General features: G+C 62.9%; 2 protein-coding genes across 3 annotated transcripts in view; both read right to left on the bottom strand.

Annotated features, from left to right (window-relative positions):
• TMEM259 (transmembrane protein 259) overlaps nucleotides 1-20,953 on the bottom strand; it is a 202,452-nt gene that overhangs the window by 143,059 nt on the left and 38,440 nt on the right. The gene's annotated exons all lie outside the window — the stretch shown is intronic.
• The window catches only part of SBNO2 (strawberry notch homolog 2), a 70,479-nt gene that overhangs the window by 42,639 nt on the left and 6,887 nt on the right, over nucleotides 1-20,953 (bottom strand). For both annotated transcript variants that reach the window (XM_050771044.1, XM_050771045.1), the window contains exons 2-3: nucleotides 6,499-6,717; nucleotides 1,393-1,466 (exon numbers count right to left, since the gene is read on the bottom strand). In XM_050771044.1, coding sequence (XP_050627001.1) covers nucleotides 1,393-1,466; nucleotides 6,499-6,591 — 167 coding nt within the window. In that variant the 5' untranslated portion in view covers nucleotides 6,592-6,717. The remainder of the gene's footprint in view (nucleotides 1-1,392; nucleotides 1,467-6,498; nucleotides 6,718-20,953) is intronic.

The following is a 20,953-nucleotide window of genomic DNA, read 5'->3' as shown; positions in this document are numbered from 1 at the left end:
ACAGAGGACACAGCAAGGAGAGGGTCCTGGGGACCCCCCACCCAAGGGCACCTCTCTGCAGACTGCAGGAGTAACATGCGGCTGGCGGGGGGCACTGGGCATTGCTGAAGGGAGTCTTCTCTGCCCTTCTCCACTCCGGCCCTCCTGGCCAGCTCCCGTGCTCGGGAGAGGGGTGGCTGCCGTCCCCAGTGCCTCCTTCCCACCCGCCAGGCTCCCCCGGGCTCTCCCTCCAGAAGCTTCTCTCTAGCAGGGCTGGCAGCAGGCCCAGGTCCCTGCCCAGTGGGGAGCCAGAGGGTTTGGGTCTGAGCGGCCTGTGCAGAGCTGCCCCCGGGGCAGGGACCGCCTGGGGGCCACTCTCCTCCTGCACAGAAAGGTTTGCAAACACCGACAGGAAAGAAGCATCCACTCCATTCCCGAGCCACCAACAGCTGCTCCACAATCTCCTGGCGTCTCCCAAGGCTCTGGCTACACCTGCCCCCAAGCCCTTTGCACAGCCTGGGAGCCTGCTCGCCTGGCCAACTCCTACCTCCCCTGCAAAACCCAGCCCAGCTGTTGCCCTCTGTGGGAAAAGTGCCCTTCTGGCTCTCTTCACCCCAGAAAACCTCTCATCCCTTCCCATCCTGGTGTCACCTCCACCCCTCACCCCTTCCCACCCTGGCGTCACCTCCACCCCTCACCCCTTCCCACCCTGGCGTCACCTCCACCCCTCACCCCTTCCCACCCTGGCGTCACCTCCACCCCTCACCCCTTCCCACCCTGGCGTCACCTCCACCCCTCACCCCTTCCCACCCTGGCGTCACCTCCACCCCTCACCCCTTCCCACCCTGGCGTCACCTCCACCCCTCACCCCTTCCCACCCTGGCGTCACCTCCACCCCTCACCCCTTCCCACCCTGGCGTCACCTCCACCCCTCACCCCTTCCCACCCTGGCGTCACCTCCACCCCTCACCCCTTCCCACCCTGGCGTCACCTCCACCCCTCACCCCTTCCCACCCTGGCGTCACCTCCACCCCTCACCCCTTCCCACCCTGGCGTCACCTCCACCCCTCACCCCTTCCCACCCTGGCGTCACCTCCACCCCTCACCCCTTCCCACCCTGGTGTCACCTCCACAAGAGGCCCCCCGGCCCCAGCCCACACCTCCCCGCCCTCTACCAAGCTGGGCTCTCAAGGAGACGGAAGCCATGGATCACAAAACGGTGTTCAACAAACAGTGGTCTCAGCCCGGACCTGGCCCGTGGGGTGGAGCCTTCCAGGACCACGTGCACACCACCCCCCAACCCCTCAACAGGACTTTGAGCCCTCACGCCCTGCACCCAGAACTCCGTTTGTAACTGTGACTTCGGAAGTGAGCAGGCCTGGGGGGCTGTGCGGGGAGGACCTCGGTACTCACCGGCTGTCACTGGAGAAGGCAGGGTACGGCGGCAGTGAGAAGGTGTTCCAGTAGGGGCAGTGCAGCATGGCGCTCTGGAAGAGACGGCGGGCATCAGTGAGTGGGAAGCAGAGGGACCTGCGGAGCAGCCTGGCTGAGCCCTCCGGGCAGGGTGAGAGCCCGAGGGGCTAGGGAGCCCCTGCACTCAGGGTCCCGTCCTGCCCCTGCTGAATCTCCTGGGGAGTCATTTAAACGCCCCGTGCCTCAGTTTCCCCACCTGCACCAGACCCCGCCCAAGGCTTGTGGTGTGGTCTGAAGGCGCTGAACCACCCGCGTGAAGGGCTCCACACAGGCCTCGCTCTACCACCAGGCCCGCAGCCCGGGAGTCTGCATCTCACACAAGATCTGGGGGTGCTGCTAGCCCCAGGACCCTGCTTGGAGGCCCCATTCTAGGAGGTGGAGGATCAGACTGTTCGAATGACGGAGACGTGCACCTGCTGCCTGTAGTGCAGGGTGGGCACGGGGCTCCTCGGGCAGGGCCTGGGGCAGGGCCTGGGGCAGGTGAGGGCCTCACACCAGCTCCAGGGCCCTCGGACGTGCTGGTGAGACCTGGAAGCTCAGGCTGCTGCGCGGGACAGGGCCCTGACTACTCAGAACTTGCATGGGGTTGGGGTGCCGGGAGCCTGTTTTGGGAAATGGTGACCAGTGGCCTGGAGGCTCAGCCAGAGGTCAGTGGAGGCGTAAGTGGCTCCAGGTTGGCCGACTCTCTGGTGGGTCTGACTCCAGGCCAGGCTTACAACACCCTCGCCAGGAGCTGATGTCCTCACCCCATGGTTCTCTGGGAAAAGCTCACTGTGCCTGCCCTTGGGAACGAGAGCGGCATGGGGCACACAGCAGGCCCCAAAACCTGAGGATGGGGAGCACATGGGGCGGCAGCAGGCCCAGGGGTGGCAGCAAGCCTGAGGTCAGCACCTGTGGCTTTGGGTGCAGGGCTGTGGACACCTCGTGCCCTGCAGAATGGGCACCCCTCAGCAGGGCCCCCACCTGCACAGGGCCAACCCCAGCTGCAGCAGAGAGACCCTGCCATCACAGACGCCCCCGGGGTCACGAGGGAGATGCCACCGGCCAGGGGCACCATCCTGCTTATCCCAGCAGGACCATGGGCCATGGTGGCTTCCAGAGCGGGGGGCGGGGGTTCGCCTGCTGCCCCGAGTCCCCCAATGACCTCTCCCAGGCCCACGCGAGCCCTGCTCCTCCCTGAGGCCCTGATGCAGTTCCCTGGGGCTCGGCCACCTCTGGCCTCTCATTCACCTCACGCTGTCCGGGAACCAGCCCTGACGGCCAGGGGCCGCTTTCTGTACCCTCAGGTGCTGGGTGGGGGATTCCAGGACCCCCGAGAGCCTGAGACGGGCAAAGCCCTCGGGGTGACCGCTGTCCCTATCTATCAGCGAAATAAATCTATCAGCGAAAGCCCACAGCTCCTCCCCTGCACAGAGGCCGGCAGCCTGGGCGTCCTGAGCTCCTGCAAGCTCAGGAGACAAGTGAGAAGGTCCCGAGGTGGCGGCCTGCAGGAAGCAGGGCCACCGGCCCCGGGGGCTCCAGAGCCCGGGTCTCCTGGTCCTTCCCCTCCTCCTGCCCTTTTGGGGAGAGAGAAAGCCAGCCCCGGAAAGAAACAGGAACTTCCCAAGGCCACGTGGCACACCCGGAACATTCTGGAACAGGACTCTGACTCCAGACCAACCCAGCCTCCTGAGATGAGCTGAAGTCCCTGTTTCAGGCACACACGGTGCCTTGGGCCAGGCTGGGCATGGCCACAGCCAGAGAACTGCAGCTGCAGGAGTGCGGCGGGGGGCTGTGGGGTCCCAGGGTGGGAGGACCCAGGGGTCCTCAGCTCACCCAACATGCTCCGCCTGTGTCCAGGCCAGGCTAGGGGCTGGAATAGGGGGGAAGTCATGACTGCCTCTATCCCAACCTCCTCCCACAGCCCGTGGCTCCACTGAGAGCTGCCAATCACAGATACCCTAGTCCCACCCCACAGGGGTGCCATGGGCATGGCAGGCCAATCAGAGCCTTCCCTGGGACCTTCTCTGGCAGCCAGAGGGTGCGGCTTCACCTTTAGAGGGCAGGCCCTAGCACATAATTGGTCCAGAGATGGTCACCTGACCCTGGCCAGCCAATCAGAGCCTGCCTGGGGATTTTCTCTCCTTTCCTTATTTCGAGATGGAGTCTCACTCTGTCACCCAGGCTGAAGTGCAGCAGCACAATCACGACTCACTGCAATCTCTGCCTTCTGAGTTCATGCGATTCTCCTATCTCAGCCTCCTGCGTAGCTGGGATTACAGGTGTCAGCCACCACATCCAGCTAATTTTTGTATTTTTAGTAGAGATGGGATTTCACCATGCTGGCCAGGCTGCTCTCGAACTCCTGACCCCAAGCAATCTGTCCACCTCGGCCTCCCAGAGTGCTGGGATTTCAGGCGTGAGCCATTGCGCTGGCTGGTGTATTTTTATTTCTAATTTAATACTCTGGCGCTGGAAGAGGCTGGGCCATGTGTGTGTGAACTCAGCTGACCCTGCCCAGCAGTGTCCACACTGTATCCGAATGTGACGGAACTCGGAACAGGGAGGGTGGGATGAGCCTCACACGCAGGTTGGGAGGCAAAGCCGGCTGCGCGCATGGGTGTGCCCCGGCCTGAGCCCTGTGGCTGCTGGCCAGTGCCCTCGCCAGGGTCGAGCTCTGCCGCAGGCCCCAACTGTCACTGCTAACACCTTCCCGCTCCCCCTCAGATCCTCGAAGATGGCTCCTCTGTCTCCACATCCCATAATTCGCTTAATTATTTCCCCACTGTGGGGCCTCTGGGGAGATTCCAGTTTCCTGCCACTATAAATAGTGCCGCTCCGTCTTCCCTCCCTCCTGATCAGTCCCCCGGGTGCGTTTCCGAGATAGAATTCCTGGGTTGGAACAAGCACCTGGCGGGTGTCGGGGGATGGAGCTGTTCCGGCGGGGATGTGGCTTGGCCAAGCCCCTTTATGGTGGCCAAGGAGGCCGACCGACGGCCAGTACTTGAGCTCCACTGGGGCAGCTGTGGGGATCCAGCCTCAACCCCGAGGGGCTCAGGAACTAGTGAGGGGGACAGGAGGGGTCTGGGCCACAAAAGGGACCCTGCTGCGAGAGGGGTACCCTGGCCCCGGCTCGGAGCCCCCTCTGGACGGTCAGAACATGGCAGGAGGCTGCCCAGAGCCCTCTGAGGATGGACTGCCGAGGGGTGTCTGTGATGTTTGCCCCACAGGCCAACCTGGGCGTTGGGCTAGGGAGTGCCCAAGAGACCATGGACTCCCGGAGCAGGTCCTGCTGTTCGACAGGAGAGGTCAGCCCCTCTGTATCCAGGTAGAAAATCCCCAGGCAGGGCCGGGTGCGGGGGCTCACACCTGTAATCCCAGCATTTTGGGAGGCCGAGGTGGGCGGATCAACTGAGCCCAGGAGTTTGAGAACAGCCTGGCCAACATGGCAAAACCCCATCTCTGCAAGAAAATTTTAAAAATTAGCCGGGCATGGTGGCGCATACCTGTGGTCCCAGCTACTCAGAATGCTGAGGCAGGAGAATCACTTGAGCCCGGGAGGCAGAGGCTGCAGTGAGCCGAGATCGCACCACTGCACTCCAGCCTGGGCGACAGAGCGAGATCCTGTCTTAAAAATGATAAAACTGGCTGGGCACGGTGGCTCAAGCCTGTAATCCCAGCACTTTGGGAGGCCGAGACAGACAGATCACGAGGTCAGGAGATCGAGACCATCCTGGCTAACACGGTGAAACCCCGTCTCTACTAAAAATACAAAAAAACTAGCCGGACGAGGTGGCGGATGCCTGTAGTCCCAGTTACTCGGGAGGCTGAGGCAGGAGAAGGGCGTAAACCCGGGAGGCGAAGCTTGCAGTGAACTGAGATCCGGCCACTGCACTCCAGCCTGGGCGACAGAGCGAGACTCCGTCTCAAAAAAAAAAAAAAAAAAAAAAGATAAAACTAAAAAAAATACGTATATGTATACACACACACATATATATACACACACACACGTGTGTGTATATATACATGTGTATAGGTGTGTCTGTATTTATATACGTGTGTATATATGTATATATATACACACACACATATATACATTTTTAATTTAAAAGAAAAAAAGGGTTTTTTTTTGAGCCAGAGTTTCGCTCCGTCGCTCAAGCTGTCACTCAAGTGCAGTGGCGCAATCTCGGCTCACTGCAGCCTCTGCCTCCCGGGTTCAAGCAATTCTCCTGCCTCAGCCTCCCAAGTAGCTGGGATTACAGACACCTGCCACCACGCCAGGCTAATTTTTCGTATTTTTAGTAGAGATGGGGTTTCACCATGTTGGCCAGGCTGGTCTCAAACTCCTGACCTCAAGTGATCTGCCCCTCTCGGCCTTCCAAAGTGCTGGGATAACAGGCGTGAGCCACCACGCCCGGCCTATTTTTTATTTTTTTGAGATGGAGTCTCACACTTGTCGCCCAGGCTACAAGTGTGAGAGTTCAGTGGTGCAGTCTCCACTCACTGCAGCCTCTGCCTCCTAGATTTAAGTGATTCTCCTGCCTCGGCCTCCTGAGTAGCTGGGATTACAGGCGTCTGGCACCACACCTGGCTAAGTTTGGTATTTTTAGTAAAAGCCAGGTTTCGCTATGTTGGCCAGGCTGGTCTCGAACTCGGGACCTCAGGTGATCTGCCCACCTCCACCTCCCAAAGTGCTGGGACTACAAGCATGAGCCACCGTGCTTGGCCAGAAATACATTGTTTAAGTAATTCCCTCACTGACAGGTTCCTACAAGTGAAGTCGAGCCCCCAGTACAGCTGACGGCAGAGGAGCTGGAAGCTCTGCAGGAGACAGACTCGCCTCAGATACGCTTCCTGAAAAGCTGGGGCCATGAGCAGCCTCCCCTTCACATCCCCATGGGGACCCTCTCTGGGGCCCACGGGGGCCGGTGGAGCCCGGCTCTGGGCCAGGAAGGTCGCACCATGTCCTCTGGGGCAGCGTTCTGCACGCCACGACCCTGGGCACTCGGGGCGGGACAAGCGCTCATCAACCCCGTCAGGTGGGCCGGGGCTGGGGAAGGGGCTCACCTGCAGGGGCGGCGGGCTGTACAGGAGGCTGCCCGCCGGCGGGGGCTCATGCTGCGGGTAATCCCTGTCCATGGCGGGCCCCACTGCAAGCATCGGGCGGCAGGCGGGGTGGGGTCCTCGGCCGGGCGGCAGGCAGCGGGGCTCCGGGACCCGGGGCCGCCGGGGTGTCTATCTGGGCTTCTCGCTCCGTGGTGGCGGCAGTGGCGGCGGTATCATGATCTGCAGAGGGAGACGTGGACGTCCTGAGAGTCTGTGGAGAGTGGTGCTCCCCCGGCCTCCTCTCCCTCGGGCATGACCTGCCCCAGCCTGGGCTGCAGCTCCTGCTACCCCCTGGGCCAGAACCGAAAGGTGCTCCTTCCCCTCCCCACTCATCCCCACCCCACACCAGCAGCGCCACCCAACCCCTCTGTGCTGTCCACAGGGCCTTTCCTGGCCTCCTCGGCCCCCAGCCCCGACTACACCGATTAAGGTGGGCCCGACAGGGCTGCCCAGGTCACAGGGCAGCCACAGGACCAGGCACCCCAGCTGTGCGCAGTGGAGCTGTGGGCTGACTCCCCCACACCTGGCTTTGCAACCAGCCGGTCTGAGACTGCAGCAGAGTCCAACCCGGGCCCGGCACCTCTGAACCAGGGGCGCCCAGGCGGCGCTGGACCCAGCCCGATCCCTCGGACGCAGCAGGGCTCCACAGGGGGGTCTCCCAAGGAGAGGGGTCAGGGGCCACGTAGAGCTGGAAAAGTGCCCAGACCTCGTTTCAGGCTAACCACACGCCAGTGTCCCCACTGAGAACACTACTGAGCTACAGAGCCGAGCCCCACACCGTCAGACGCCAGGGACAGCTCCCACGTGCCCCACGGCCTCTGGCACACGGCCAGACGCCCGCCAGGCTGAGCCCCCACCAGGCCCTACCCGGTGAGTGCAGGGACCAAGGATGGCCTGTGGTGGCAGGGAAAGCTTTGCAGGCGTCCGCCCAGCGTGCTCACTGCCGAGGGCGGCAGGAAGGGGAGGCGGCGGCCACTCCCGGCCAAGCCCTGGAGTGAAGAAATCTCCGGGACTTCCAGTAATTGCCGTACAGCCACACGCAGGCACTTGTGCAATCCCGTGGGGGAGAGGTACGCCTCTGCCCAGCGCTCCAGAGACAGTGGCTGGGGAGCAGGGGCTGGGCGGGTGGTCGGGACTCCTGTCCCAGAGACCAGATGGAAGCGGTCAGGCACAGTGGGGCCACCCTGCCAGGTCGTCCTGACCGTCTGAGGCCTCTGCCTGCTCCCTGTGGTCAGGACGCCACAACCCACTGCCACCAGAGCTGGGACCCTCGGCGGCCCTTCCAGCTGCCCGCAGGGACCTGCGACACCCTTGCCAGAAGTGCCCTTTAGGGGAAGGGACAGGCCCGCTGGGATCTGGGGTCTTGGCCAATCCTCGTCAAAGATTCTGGGTCAGGCAGGCAGGATCAAAGCCTGGCTCCACCTTCTGAGTAGAATAACCTCAGACACCCAGACTCCTCCAAGCCTCGGTATGTTCCTCTGGAAGACAGGTTATCGGGTGGAGCCTGGGACCCCGCCCTGGCCCGGCGGGCTGGTGGCCACCAACAGCTCCTCCCGGGCCCAGGCAGCTGCTGACGCCAGGGTCCCCGCTCGGGGGCTCGCCAGTGCTGGTGGGTGGCCCACCCCCCGCCCTGGGGCTCAGCAGCCCCTCCCCTGCAGGGACCCCCTTGGCTCCTGTCAGCACCCCTTCCCGCTGCAGGTTCCATCTCGCGGCAGCCACATCCCCAGACCTACGCTGACCCTTTCCACACTCAGGACGCTTCTCAGCTCTGAGGCCACATGGCCCTGAGCTGACGGCCAGCGGGGCGCGGGGCCCACGGTGGACAAGCTTGGGGAGGAGGTACCTTGGGCAGCTCTGGGTCGACCCCATGACCGTCCTTGGGGTACACCATAGCTGAGGGACCCCCCAGCAGCAGGGGCCCTGAGCTCGCCTGTGTCGGAGTCCCCAGGGCCACCACGGTGCTCCTGGCAGCTCCTCCTTCCCTGCGGTCTCTGAGCCCCCACTTCTGTGGACGCCCCTTCCAGGCGGCAACCCCAGGAGGCTCAGGGGACCGGGTTCTTCAAGGGGAGCATTTCACACATGGCACGTGACCTGGAGTCCACGCCTTGGGGACCTGGCAGGGTGTGGAGACCTGGACCAGGAGGGGATGGGGGAGGAGAGCAATGCGGACAACAGGCACAACCAACCAAGAGTCAGGGCCCAGAACCAGGAGGCGGAGCCGGAACCTCACGCGGCCGCCTGGCAGACTGGGATTCCTCAAGAGGCTAACGCCGGAGTCACCACACCACCCCGCAATTCCACACCACACAGAAACGTGCCCATGCACACCCACGGCAGCACCACTCACAACAGCGGCCGGCGGAAGCAGCCCAGTGTCCACGGATGGGCGAGTGGACCAGCATGTGGCGTGGCCCATCCACGTGCCGGAACACGACCCAGCCGTGAACAGCAGCGAGGCCCTGCCCCAGGCCACAGCGTGGACGCACCTTGAGGACGTCACGCTCTATGAGAGACGCCAGGCACAGATGGCCACACAGCGTGTGACCCCACTACTAAGAACTGCCCAGGACAGGCCCATCCGGAGACAGAAGGGGATGCGTGGGTGCCGGGCTGGGTGATCCTGGCCTGGGGCCCACCCCCACGTCCTCCCACAACCCAACACCTCAGGCTGTGCCCACTCCTGAGAACGCTCGCCCTCTGCCACCCCTCAGGACCCACCTCTGCCTTTCCACGCACTGCCGGTCCCCCATCGCCTCCCGCCTGTCCTCGGCCGTATCTCACAACCCCTGCCACCCTGACCCCCAGGCTCTCCCGCAGCCCCCAGCCCCCAGCCCTGCCTGCAGGCTCCGTCCTGTCCGAGGGCCCACGCCTCCAACAGCTGGCTCCCGGCCCCGTGGTCCTGAGCCCTCCAGACCCTTCCCCCATCGACTCCACCGCCTTTGCTGGCAGCAGCTGGGACCTCGCCATGTCCCTGGGGCATCCAGCTGCCCCATCCCCAGGATAAACCCCGGGGGGCACTGGGCGGGGTCTTGGGGCCTGAGAGCACCCCAACGCCACCTCTGCCATGCAGCCCCGGTGACACAGCCCACCCTGAGCCTCAGAGCCGCGGGCCAGCCAAACGCTGGCACAGCAGGCACCAGAGCTGTGCCCCCGTCTGGTTTTACTTTTAGGCGTGAGTCCCGTGACTGGAGGGATGCGCGGTGCGGGGCTCACACGGTTCCCACGCCGGGGAGGACCCGCACTTTCCACGCTGACTTCCGGAGGGAGATGTGGCTTCCTTCTGAAATCAGGTCTTCAAGGGAGTCATCGTAAAAGAGAAAGATGAAAGCGCTGGTGGTCCAGGCAGGACAATGGCTGGGAAGGCAGAACCTCAGACAGGACCAAGATCGGGGAGAATCCGAGGAACCAGGTAACCGTTCCGCCTCCCGCTCCTCTCTCCTGAGCCTGCCAAGGTCCCCGTCTTCCAGGCTGCATGCCCCAGGGTCTCACCCCACACTGCAGCGACAGCTCAGCCTCCTGATGTTCCAAACTGGCCACTGCCCGGACCCTCCGCCTGGGGGTCCCTGAGCACCTGTCTTGTGGAGCCCCTTCACCCCTTTGCGCTCCGCCCCCACACCCAAGACGTCTGCAGATGGGGAGCTGTGTCCACGGGGCCCGGTTCTCCCGCTGTCCTCTTGCTGAACAGGGTTGTGACCTCTGCACTTTCTCATGTGGACATGGAGGCCCCTAGGTGGAGCCTTGACGTGACCCCAGAGCCGGACTCCAGAGCTCAGGCTACGCTGTGCCCACGTTCGCCACGGCAAAGCAGAGATCCTGAGAAGACGCGGGCCGCAGAGCCATGACCGAGACCACAGGAGGGCCCTGCACAGCCCCGAGCACTCCGCCAGGCCTGGGTTCGGGTCGCCTGGCACAGCCGGCAGGCATCTCAAGGCCCATGCCAGCAAAGGCAGACACGGAGGCCTGAGGAGGAGGCTGCAAGTCCTGGGCGAGCGAGCACGGCCGTGTGATGGGAGCCCCGCAGAGGCTGCCGCACGGTCCCTCGAGGCCGCGTTACCTCAGCCGACATCCTCCCAGCAGGCACAAGGTGCTCCCTCCTTCCCAGGACCTGAAGACGGCAAGGAGCAGGCCCCCAGGTGTCCAGGAACACCGCAGAGCCGCAGCCACGAGGAGTGCGTCACGAGGCCTCCGGTGACATCACAACCATGACCGCCACCTGCAGCCGTGACTGCCGCCCCACGGCCGTGACCCCACCTGCGGTCGTGACCCCACTTGCAGCCGTGACCCTACCTGCAGCCGTGACTGCCGCCCCACGGCCGTGACCCCACCTGCGGTCGTGACCCCACTTGCAGCCGTGACCCCACCTGCAGCCGTGACTGCCGCTCCACAGCCGTGACCCCACCTGCGGCCATGACCCCACCTGCGGCCGTGACTGCCGCTCCACAGCTGTGACCCCACCTGCAGTCGTGACCCCACCTGCGGCCGTGACCCCACCTGCGGCCGTGACCGCCACCCACTGGCCTCCAGAGAGGCTGAGGACAGGGTGGTCACCCTTTACCTGGCAGGCGCGCAGCGTGGCATCCTAGGACCAGGGGGTGGGGGAGCTGGCGGATTTCACAAGGCTCAGCTAATATGGGGCAGAGAGCCCTGCAAGCTCCGGGCACCTGGCCAGGCCCCAACTTGGCTGCCAGGACCGTCTGGTGCGGAGAACACCGCAGGCAGTGTCAGGTCCTGACCCCCGCAGACAAAGCGCTTCATCCCTCAACACGGAGACTGGGGCAAGTGAGGCCTGAAGGGCTGGAGCCAAGGCAGGATCAGCCCGGTGAGGGACATTGGGGGGACAGGGGGTAGCAGGGGACAGTGGTGGGGCAGCGGGGGACAGAGGGACAGCAGGGGGACGGGGGACAGCAGGGGGACAGTGGGGGGACAGCAGGGGACACAGTCAAGACATCCATGAGGTTCCCCTGCTCCTAGGCCAAGGTGCCTGCCTGAGACGACTTCACCCCCCACAGAGCTGGGCAGCGGCAGAGCGGGGGGGGCCAGGGAAGGGAGGCGGGTGAGGGAGACCCAAGTGTCCGGCACTGCCCCCGCCCATGCCGGTGCTGCTCTCTGCAGCCACTGGCCTCCGGGTGCCCCCGCCTGCCCCACCATGCAGACACATTCCCACACCACCCTTTCACACATTCCACCCCAGGGGCAGCACTCACCCTCCAGCTGTGGGCGCTGGGGAGCAGCTGGCGCCTGGCACCTGTTTGTGATGGGGGAAGCCGCCCCAGTAGTGAGGCCGGCAGCCTGACCTAGCTGCTGAGGGAGCGGGAAGGGCTGGGCCTGGCTGAGGAAGTGCAGCTGCTCACCTGCATCCCTGCAGCCCGGCTGGGCCCCAGCAAGCTGTTCACAGTCCCCAGGCCCTCGGGGGCAGCCCCCATCCACTGGCTACAGCCAACTTCAGGCACCAAGTCCCCAGGCCCCCAGGGGCAGCCCCCAGCCACTGGCTACAGCCAACTTCAGGCACCAAGTCCCCAGGCCCCCAGGGGCAGCCCCCAGCCACTGGCTACAGCCAACTTCAGGCACCAAGAGCCCATGAAGAAGCCACTCCCACACCCCTGCCCAGGCCTCGAGGGGTCTGCACGGTGGTCTAGGGGGGTCTGCACTGCGGTCTAGGGGGGTCTGCACGGCGGACTCACAGGAGACCCAGCATTACGACGGTAGCCAGCTGGCTGCGGTGAGTGCCCGGTGGACACCCCCGAAGGGCAGTGGGGAGACCCGGGGCAGGACACACAGGGCGAGGCTACAGAGCAGGGGCAGCCGCCTGGACCCGTCAGGTGGTCTCAGCTCACTGCAACCTTCGCCTCCCAGGTTCGAGTGATTTGTGTACCTCAGCTTCTGGGGTAACTGGGATGAGCCTTCCTGCCGCAACACAGCTTTGACCTCCCGGGCCCCGATGAAGTGGGTCTCAGGATGCCCAGGACGGCCACGTCACACTACGCTTTCCACCTCTCTACTTGAAATTTTCTACGAGTTCTCAAGTCTGCTGCCAAGGTGATCAGAATTACACAGGGAGCTGTGTGGGTCACCTGTGAGGCCCGGAGCCTCCCTGTCCCAGGCGGTGGGTGTCAGGGCTCTGCTGCCTTGTGAAAGAGTCGTCGGGCAGGCAGGGCCGGGAGGGTGACAGCTGATCCCCTCCCTTCCCTGGGGAGCCAAGGGGGTGGGGCCAAGCCTGCGGGGAGGAGCCGACTTACAGCTGCCCCAGGGGCTGGCCAGCCAGATGGACGTCCTGACGCGAGGTGAGCCGACAGGACCTTGTCACAGCCACAGATGGTGCCCGGGGCCTTTGCAGGCATCCTCCTGGCCCCGAGGCTGTGGGCCTCCTTTGTCGGGGACACAGGGCTCAGGGACCACTCCACACCCTGGGCGGGGGCAGAGATGGGGCCTTTTAAAGTTAAGATTTTCTTTTTTAAAATAATACAGCCAGGAACAGTGGCTCACACCTGTAATGCCAGCACTTTGGGAGGTCAAGGGGGGAGGACTGCTTGAGGTCAGAAGTTCAAGACCAGCATGGGTAACATAGCAACACCTTATCTCTACAAAAAAATTTAAAAATTAGCCAGGCGGCCGGGTGCGGTGGCTCACGCCTGTAATCCCAGCACTTTGGGAGGCCGAGGCGGGCGGATCACAAGGTCAGGAGATCAAAATCATCCTGGCTAACACAGTGAAACCCCGTCTCTACTAAAAATACAAAAAAATTAGCCAGGTATGGTGGCGAGCACCTGTAGTCCCAGCTACTTGGGAGGTTGAGGCAGGAGAATGGTGTGAACCCGGGAGGCAGAGCTTGCAGTTAGCCGAGATCGCCCCACTGCACTCCAGCCTGGGCGACAGAGCAAGACTCCGTCTCAAAAAAAAAAAAAAAATTAGCCAGGCGTGGTGACAGGCATCTGTAATCCCAGCTAACCGGGAGGCTGAGGTGGGAGGATTGCTTGAGCCCAGCAGTTTGAGGCTGCAGTGAGCTATGATTGTGCCACTGCACTCCAGCCTGGGTAACAGAGCAAGACCCTGTCTCAGAAAAATAAATAAAACTTAACAGGCATCCACACCTGCACCCACACAGGAACCCACACATGCACCCCACCCACAACTGCACATACACCCCAATGGCACCTGTGCCTGCACGGGCACGCCCACCTGCGTCTGCAAACACACTCACACCTGCCGCCACACAGTGGGGAAGGTGGCCCACGCCAACATCAGTATCCAGGTGGTAACACTGTCCTCTCATTTTATGAGACCTTACACCGAGGCAAACACACGCATGGGAATCTCTGTTATCACTCCTTGTCGTAATTGTATCTCTTCTTACTAGAGCCACAAATCTGCAATTATCTCAAAAGTAAAAAGTGTGGCTGGGTGCGGTGGCTCACGCCTATAATCCCAGCACTTTGGGAGGCCAAGGCAGGCAGATCACTTGAGGTCAGGAGTTCGAGACCAGCCTGGACAACGTGGCGAAACCCCGTCTCTACTAAACACACACGCATAAATAGCCCGTGTTGCAGCACACACCTGTAATCCCAGCTACTCAGGAGGCTGAGGTAGGAAAATCACTTGAACCCATGAGGCAGAGGCTGCAGTGAGCCGAGATCGTGCCACTGCACTCTAGCCTGGGCAACACAGTGACACTCCGTCTCAAAATAAAATAAGATTTTAAAAAAACGTAATTCGGCCGGGCGCGGTGGCTCAAGCCTGTAATCCCAGCACTTTGGGAGGCCGAGACGGGCGGATCACGAGGTCAGGAGATCGAGACCATCCTGGCTAACATGGTGAAACCCCGTCTCTACTAAAAAATACAAAAAACTAGCCGGGCGAGGTGGGGCGCCTGTAGTCCCAGCTACTCGGGAGGCTGAGGCAGGAGAATGGCGTAAACCTGGGAGGCGGAGCTTGCAGTGAGCTGAGATTCGGCCACTGCACTCCAGCCCGGGCGACAGAGCAAGACTCCGTCTCAAAAAAAAAATAAAAAATAAAAAAATAAAAAAATAAAAAAACGTAATTCCCAGCACGAACTGGGAAAACACGTTGGGCTCATGGCTCCGCTGCCCGCCAGGCCCTCTGCCAGCTGTGGGAGAAGCCGCATCCTCAGCTGCCGCAAACCTTCACGCGGGAGAAGGAGGCCAGCCTGGCAAACCACAGGCACGCGGGCAGCACCCGGCCACAGGGACTGCAGCTCTAACCCTCATCCCCCGTGCAGCCCAAAAGCCAATCACAGGGGAGGCTCCAGGCTCGGGCCCAGAGCCATTCCTCCCTCCCCGGCCTCGCTGCCTGCTCGGAGCCCGGCCTGCCCCTGAAAGGACCAGGGTGCCACTGGCCTAGGCTCGGTGTCCAGGGTCCAGGAAGCATGGACCACGGGTGGACCCCCCCTTACCACAAGGCACAGGGCCAGGTCTCCCAAGGGCACCTCAATTGGTGCACGATGACCAACGTGCCCAACACCTGTACCCCAGGGGCCCCGAAAGTGCCGTGTGTGCGTCACGCTGAGCGACACGCCGATGCCTGCGTCTCGGGATCCCTGGAGTGCCACGTGTGCGTTTCCTCCCCCAGGGCCAGCTGGGTCCCCCACCCCTTGCCAAGCTGCCTATCCATGAATGAAGCTATGGGAACTGTCCATCTTCCCTCCACCCTCCACCCTCCACACCCACCTGCCCACCAGTCCAAAGGCGTCCACCTAAACCACAGCCTTCCGCTCTGGCCCAGCAGCAGCTTAGAGACCTCGGGATGAAGACCCACAGTCCCTGGGGCCCCAGACCCCGCCTCTCCTCCAGAGGGTGCCGCCCTCCCTCTCTGTCCTCAGAAATGCTGTTGGGGGGCCGGGCGTGGTGGCTCACACCTGCAATCCCAGCACTTTGGGAGGCCAAGGTGGGTGGATCACTTGAGGTCGGGAGTTTGAGACCAGCCTGGCCAACATGGTGAAACCTCATTTCTACTAAAAATACAAAAAAATTAGCCAGGCGTGGTGGTGCGCACCTGTAATCCCAGCTACTCAGGAGACTGAGTCAGGAGAATCGCTTGAACCTGGGAGGCAGAGACTGTAGTGAGCTGAGATCTCACCATTGCACTCCAGCCTGGGCAACAAGAACGAAACTCCTTCTCAAAAACAAAAAAAAGAAAGAAAAGAAACGCTGTGGGGGCGGGAGCCTGGATCTCAACCCCTGCGAGGGGGACATCTGGCTTCCTCTCCTCGAAACGAGCGCGCCAGAGGCAGGAGGCTGACGCCGCGGAGGGACCAGCTGACATCTGCCTTAAGGGACCAGACTTCTCCAGGTTGGGAACCTTCTCCCAGCTTCATGGGGTGGAGCCCAACCTTCAGACCAAGAGAGACCATCCTGACCTTCAACCCCATCCCCAAAGTTCCCCAGAGCTGGTCTAGCCCCTCATCTGACACACAGAGGAACGGAGGCCAGGAACCTGACACTGGCGTCTCCAGCCCGTGTAAGGCCCTGTAGACCAGCTACGTGCACACCCAGGCAAGAAATGGAGGCCGGAAACCTGATGCTGGTGTCTCTGAGGCCCCGTGTGAGGACCCTGGAGACCAGCTGACGTCATGCATACCCAGGCCAGCCGCCGGACAGCGTTCAGTGGCAGACTATTGTCCACCTGCATTCCAGACTCCAACTGGCAGAGTGGAGGGGACGCCGTGGCTGTAGGGCCACCAATGTGGACGGGGCAGAGCCCCAGGGACAGCCTGTGCTGGGGACAGGATCACACCCCACAGTGCCCGCGGGCCACAAGGCCAAGACAGGGTCTGGTAAGTGACGATTTGGAGGCTGGTCCTGAGGTGCAGGAGGGACTGCCAGGGACAGAGAGGGTGTGGGGTGACTACGGTCCCCCCAGACTCACATCCACCCGCACCTGTAAGTCGGGCCTTATTTGCTTACAGGGTCTTTGCACATGGGGTTGGTTACAATGAGGATGCTGGAGCGGGGTGGCCTATGTCCCTGTTAGCAACTGATGTCCTTAAGAGGAAATAGGAACGTGGACACCCACACACCGGGAGACGGCTGCATGGAGACAGCAGAGGCTGGAGTGATGCGGCCACAGACCAAGGGCACCTGGAGCCCCAGAAGCTGGGAGAGGCAGGAAGGGTCCTCCCCTGGAGCCTACTCGTTGACCTCAGGTTCCTGGCCTCCAGCACAGGCAGAGGCTGCTCTAAGCCACCCAGTATGCAGCACGGCTGCAGCCGCAACAACAAGCTCGTCCGGGGAGAAGGCTGCTCCACCCCTAACCCCAGCGTGCCCTGGAGTGAGGCGGCATGAGGCTGTCTGTGGATTTCCACAGCATCCCAGGAGGCGTCTGGACCGCGGTAGCTCCAGGCTGCCGAGCACGGGCAGAGGCCATCGCTCCCGAACTTGGACCCTGCCATGTGCAGGCACAGGCCAGGCTGGGGAAGCCTGGGAACCCCAGACCGGCCAGCACCGTCTGCGGTTTCTCAGGCACACTGGATGGTGGCCCCTCTGTTTAGGACGAGGACGAGGTGGGCCCGGCGGGAGCGGAAGAGCCGGGGTCCAGGGTGAGCAAGTTCCGGACCTTCCAGTTCTCCCCGTCCCAGGAAGAACTGCAGCGGCCCCGGCCGCCCGGTGGTGGAAGGGGCACTGCAGCCTCACCGCCCCACACCCCAGGAGCCCACGTGCTTCTCTCACAGGGACCCGTGTACTGGCCGGACTCAGGGTCCCGCGGAGCCCACGTGCTTCTCTCACAGGGACCCGTGTACTGGCCGGACTCAGGGTCCCGCGGAGCCCACGTGCTTCTCTCACAGGGACCCGTGTACTGGCCGGACTCAGGGTCCCGCGGAGCCCACGTGCTTCTCTCACAGGGACCCGTGTACTGGCCGGACTCAGGGTCCCGCGGAGCCCACGTGCTTCTCTCACAGGGACCCGTGTACTGGCCGGACTCAGGGTCCCGCGGAGCCCACGTGCTTCTCTCACAGGGACCCGTGTACTGGCCGGACTCAGGGTCCCGCGGAGCCCACGTGCTTCTCTCACAGGGACCCGTGTACTGGCCGGACTCAGGGTCCCGCGGAGCCCACGTGCTTCTCTCACAGGGACCCGTGTACTGGCCGGACTCAGGGTCCCGCGGAGCCCACGTGCTTCTCTCACAGGGACCCGTGTACTGGCCGGACTCAGGGTCCCGCGGAGCCCACGTGCTTCTCTCACAGGGAACCGTGTACTGGCCGGACTCAGGGTCCCGCGGAGCCCACGTGCTTCTCTCACAGGGAACCGTGTACTGGCCGGACTCAGGGTCCTGCGGACAGGGCTGGAACCCAGCGCCCAGGAAGCTCCTCTCCCACTGATCAAGGACCTCACTCCGGGTGGGTCCTCCGGAAAGCTGGGCCCACGACCGTCACTGCCCCTCTCCTGGGAGGGCTCAAGGGTGTCGGCCGTGGGGGCTTCACACTGCACCCCTGATTTCCAGAGAAGCCCTGCCCATGCCTTCCGGGGCCTTCCGGAGGGGCCAAGGGGCTGGTGCCACGGAAGGGAAGGTTCCCAAGCTCGGAGATGGCCAGGAGCAGGAGCAGCCTGAGTGGGGTGCTGAACTGACAGCTTCTCTTGCCAAATCTCCTGTCCTGCCCCAGCACAAAGCTTCCCCGGTGCACGGGGCCAGGTGCTAGGACACTGTGGGGGCGTCCCAGATGCCAGGGGCGGTGGAGACGGAGGAGGAGGAGGAGGAGGAGGAGGAGGAGGAACTGTGGGTCTTCCACAGGGGGGGGGAGGAGGAGGAGGAGGAGGAGGAGGAGGAGGAGGAGGAGGAGGCGGCACTGTGGGTCTTCCACAGGGGGGAAGGAGGAGGAGGAGGAGGAGGAGAGAGGAGGAGGAGGAACTGTGGGTCTTCCACAGGGGGAGGAGGAGGAGGAGGAGGAGGAGGAGGAGGAGGAGGAGGCGGCGGCACTGTGGGTCTTCCACAGGGGGGGGAGGAGGAGGAGGAGGAGGAGGAGGAGGAGGAGGAGGGAACTGTGGGTCCTCCACAGGGGGAGGAGGAGGAGGAGGAGGAGGAGGAGGAGGAGGAGGAGGAGGAGGAGGCGGCACTGTGGGTCTTCCACAGGGTGTGCCCCGAAGAGATCGAGACTCCACCGCCCTGAAGCAAACAAGGTGTCCAGCCAGAGCCAGGGCCACACGCCCAGCAGGTAGGATCCGGCGACCCCAGGCGGCAACCCCCCGCCACACGAGGGAGGACACGCAGTTGACGTGGCCCCGCCTGACATCTGACCCCGCCGTCCGGGGCTCCACCAGGTCAGGGCTGCTCAGCTGACCCCACAACCCCACCAGGCACGGTCAGCACGGCGCCGAGGGAAGGCCTGGAAAGGGAGTAAAGGAGGCCCTGGGGGAGGACCTTGGTGCTTCATCCAAGCCAACCCCAAAAGTGGAAGCCACAGGGCCAGGGGGACGTCGTGGCTGAGATGCAAGCAGGGTGCGGGGCACTCCGAGGCAGCACTGCTGTCCCTGAGAACGGAGGGAGCCCGGGTCCCAGCGTCAAGGCCAAGCCGCGCAGTGGTGGTTGCTGGCACTCAGCCCTGTACCCTCGGACGGAGCAAGAGTCCCAAGCCAGGAACGTGAGACCGACTCCTGTTAGGCAGAAACTACATCTGGAGAACCAGACTCCAGATCCCAGACCACAGACCCCAGATCCCAGGTCCCAGATTCCCAGATCCCCAGACCTCAGATCCCCAGATCCCAGACCCCAGGTCCCCAGATCCCCAGATCCCAGTACCCAGACCCCAGATACCAGGCCCCAGATCTCAGGCCCCAGATTCCAGTACCCAGACCCCAGATTCCAGAGGGAGGCCCCAGTGAGGGAGTGGAAAGGAGATTCCATGACACAAATGCTTTGCAGAAAGAGCCCTCCAGGCCGGGCAGCGGGGGCTCCAGCACAGGGTCCCCATGGCCAGGCCTCACTGCTATTGGTGGTTAACGCCCTGTCCGCCTGGCCAGGGTGGTGCGGCTTCCTGTGGCAGCCAAGCAGCTTCCACGCAGCTTCTGCTGCTGTGAGGAGCCCACTCAGGTCTTGGGTTTATTTTTGGTCTTTTGGGGCCAGCACAGTGGCCCATGCCTGTAATCCCAGTGCTGGGAGGCCATGGTGGGAGGACTGCGTGAGCCCAGGAGGTGGAGACCAGCCTAGGCAACAGAGAAAGACCTCAACTGCACCTGCGTGCGCACACACACACTCATACACTCACACATTCACACACACTCATACACTCACACATTAAAGCCTTCTTTTTTTTTTTTTTTTTTTTTTTTTTTTTTTTTGAGACGGAGTCTCCCTCTGTCGCCCAGGCTGGAGTGCAGTGGCACGATCTCAGCTCACTGCAAGCTCCGCCTCCCAGGTTCACGCCATTCTCCTGCCTCAGCCTCCGGAGTAGCTGGGACTACAGGCGCCACCACCTCGCCCAGCTAGTTTTTTGTATTTTTTTGTAGAGACGGGGTTTCACTGTGTTGGCCAGAATGGTCTCCATCTCCTGACCTCGTGATCCACCCGCCTCGGCCTCCCAAAGTGCTGGGATTACAGGCTTGAGCCACCGCACCCGGCCCACTAAAAGCCTTCTAACACACTGAGCTTCAGCCTGTGGTCCCTTCTGACCCACAGGTCTTCTTCTTCGGAGCAGATGTTAAGCGAAATCCCGCTCACTCCAGACTTCCGGTCCTTTGAAGTGGAGGTGCCCTTGTGTGTCTTCAATCCGTGTGGAGGGTAGTCTGGCCCATCCCACACCTGCTACCGTCACTGTCTCACATCAGCGGCCTCAGGCCACAAGGTCTCCCCACCTGGCTCCTTGGGGACTGCCAAGCGTTGCCAGCAGCCGGGCTATGCTGACCCGGGGCGAGTGGCCCGACCGGTCGCCACTGTCCTTGAGCTCCTTAAGTCCGGCCTTGGTCACGAGGACCTGCGTCCGAGCCCAGAGGGCATCAGGTCCTGGAGGAGGAGGAGGAAGAGTCCCTTCTGGCTTCAGGCTGGGCTTGAGGACGGCAGCTCCGAGACGGCCCAGAGCGAGGCTTCAGTGCTGACTGCCGGAGCTGCGGGCCCTGTCCTCACAATGGCCGCACAGTGAGGCCCTGCTCCACGCCTGGGGGAGGGAACAGAGGCCCCGAAATCACAGAAGCAGGAACCCCAGGTTCACCGGTGGGGCCTGATCCGTTTTCTCTCAAACCCAGCTGCTGAAAAACGACACCCACGCGCCCTCGCTGGGCGCAGCAGGTCAGAGATCAGGTGGGCCGGTGCTCCATGGCCACGGCTCCAAGGCCAAGGTCAAGGCACTGCTGTCCGGGACCCTGGTCTGGGTTCTCCGGGGGAGTCCACGCCTGAGCTCAGCCAGGTGGTGGGGTTCTGCTCCCTGCGGCCGCTGAGCCGTGGCCCCACTTCCCCGCTTTTGGGGTGCCACGTACCC

The sequence above is a fragment of the Macaca thibetana genome, chromosome 19 (assembly GCF_024542745.1).
Source record: "Macaca thibetana thibetana isolate TM-01 chromosome 19, ASM2454274v1, whole genome shotgun sequence".
Lineage (NCBI taxonomy): Eukaryota > Metazoa > Chordata > Mammalia > Primates > Cercopithecidae > Macaca > Macaca thibetana.
The sequence above is the reverse complement of the archived record's forward strand: the minus strand, read 5'-3'. Positions and strand labels throughout refer to the sequence as shown.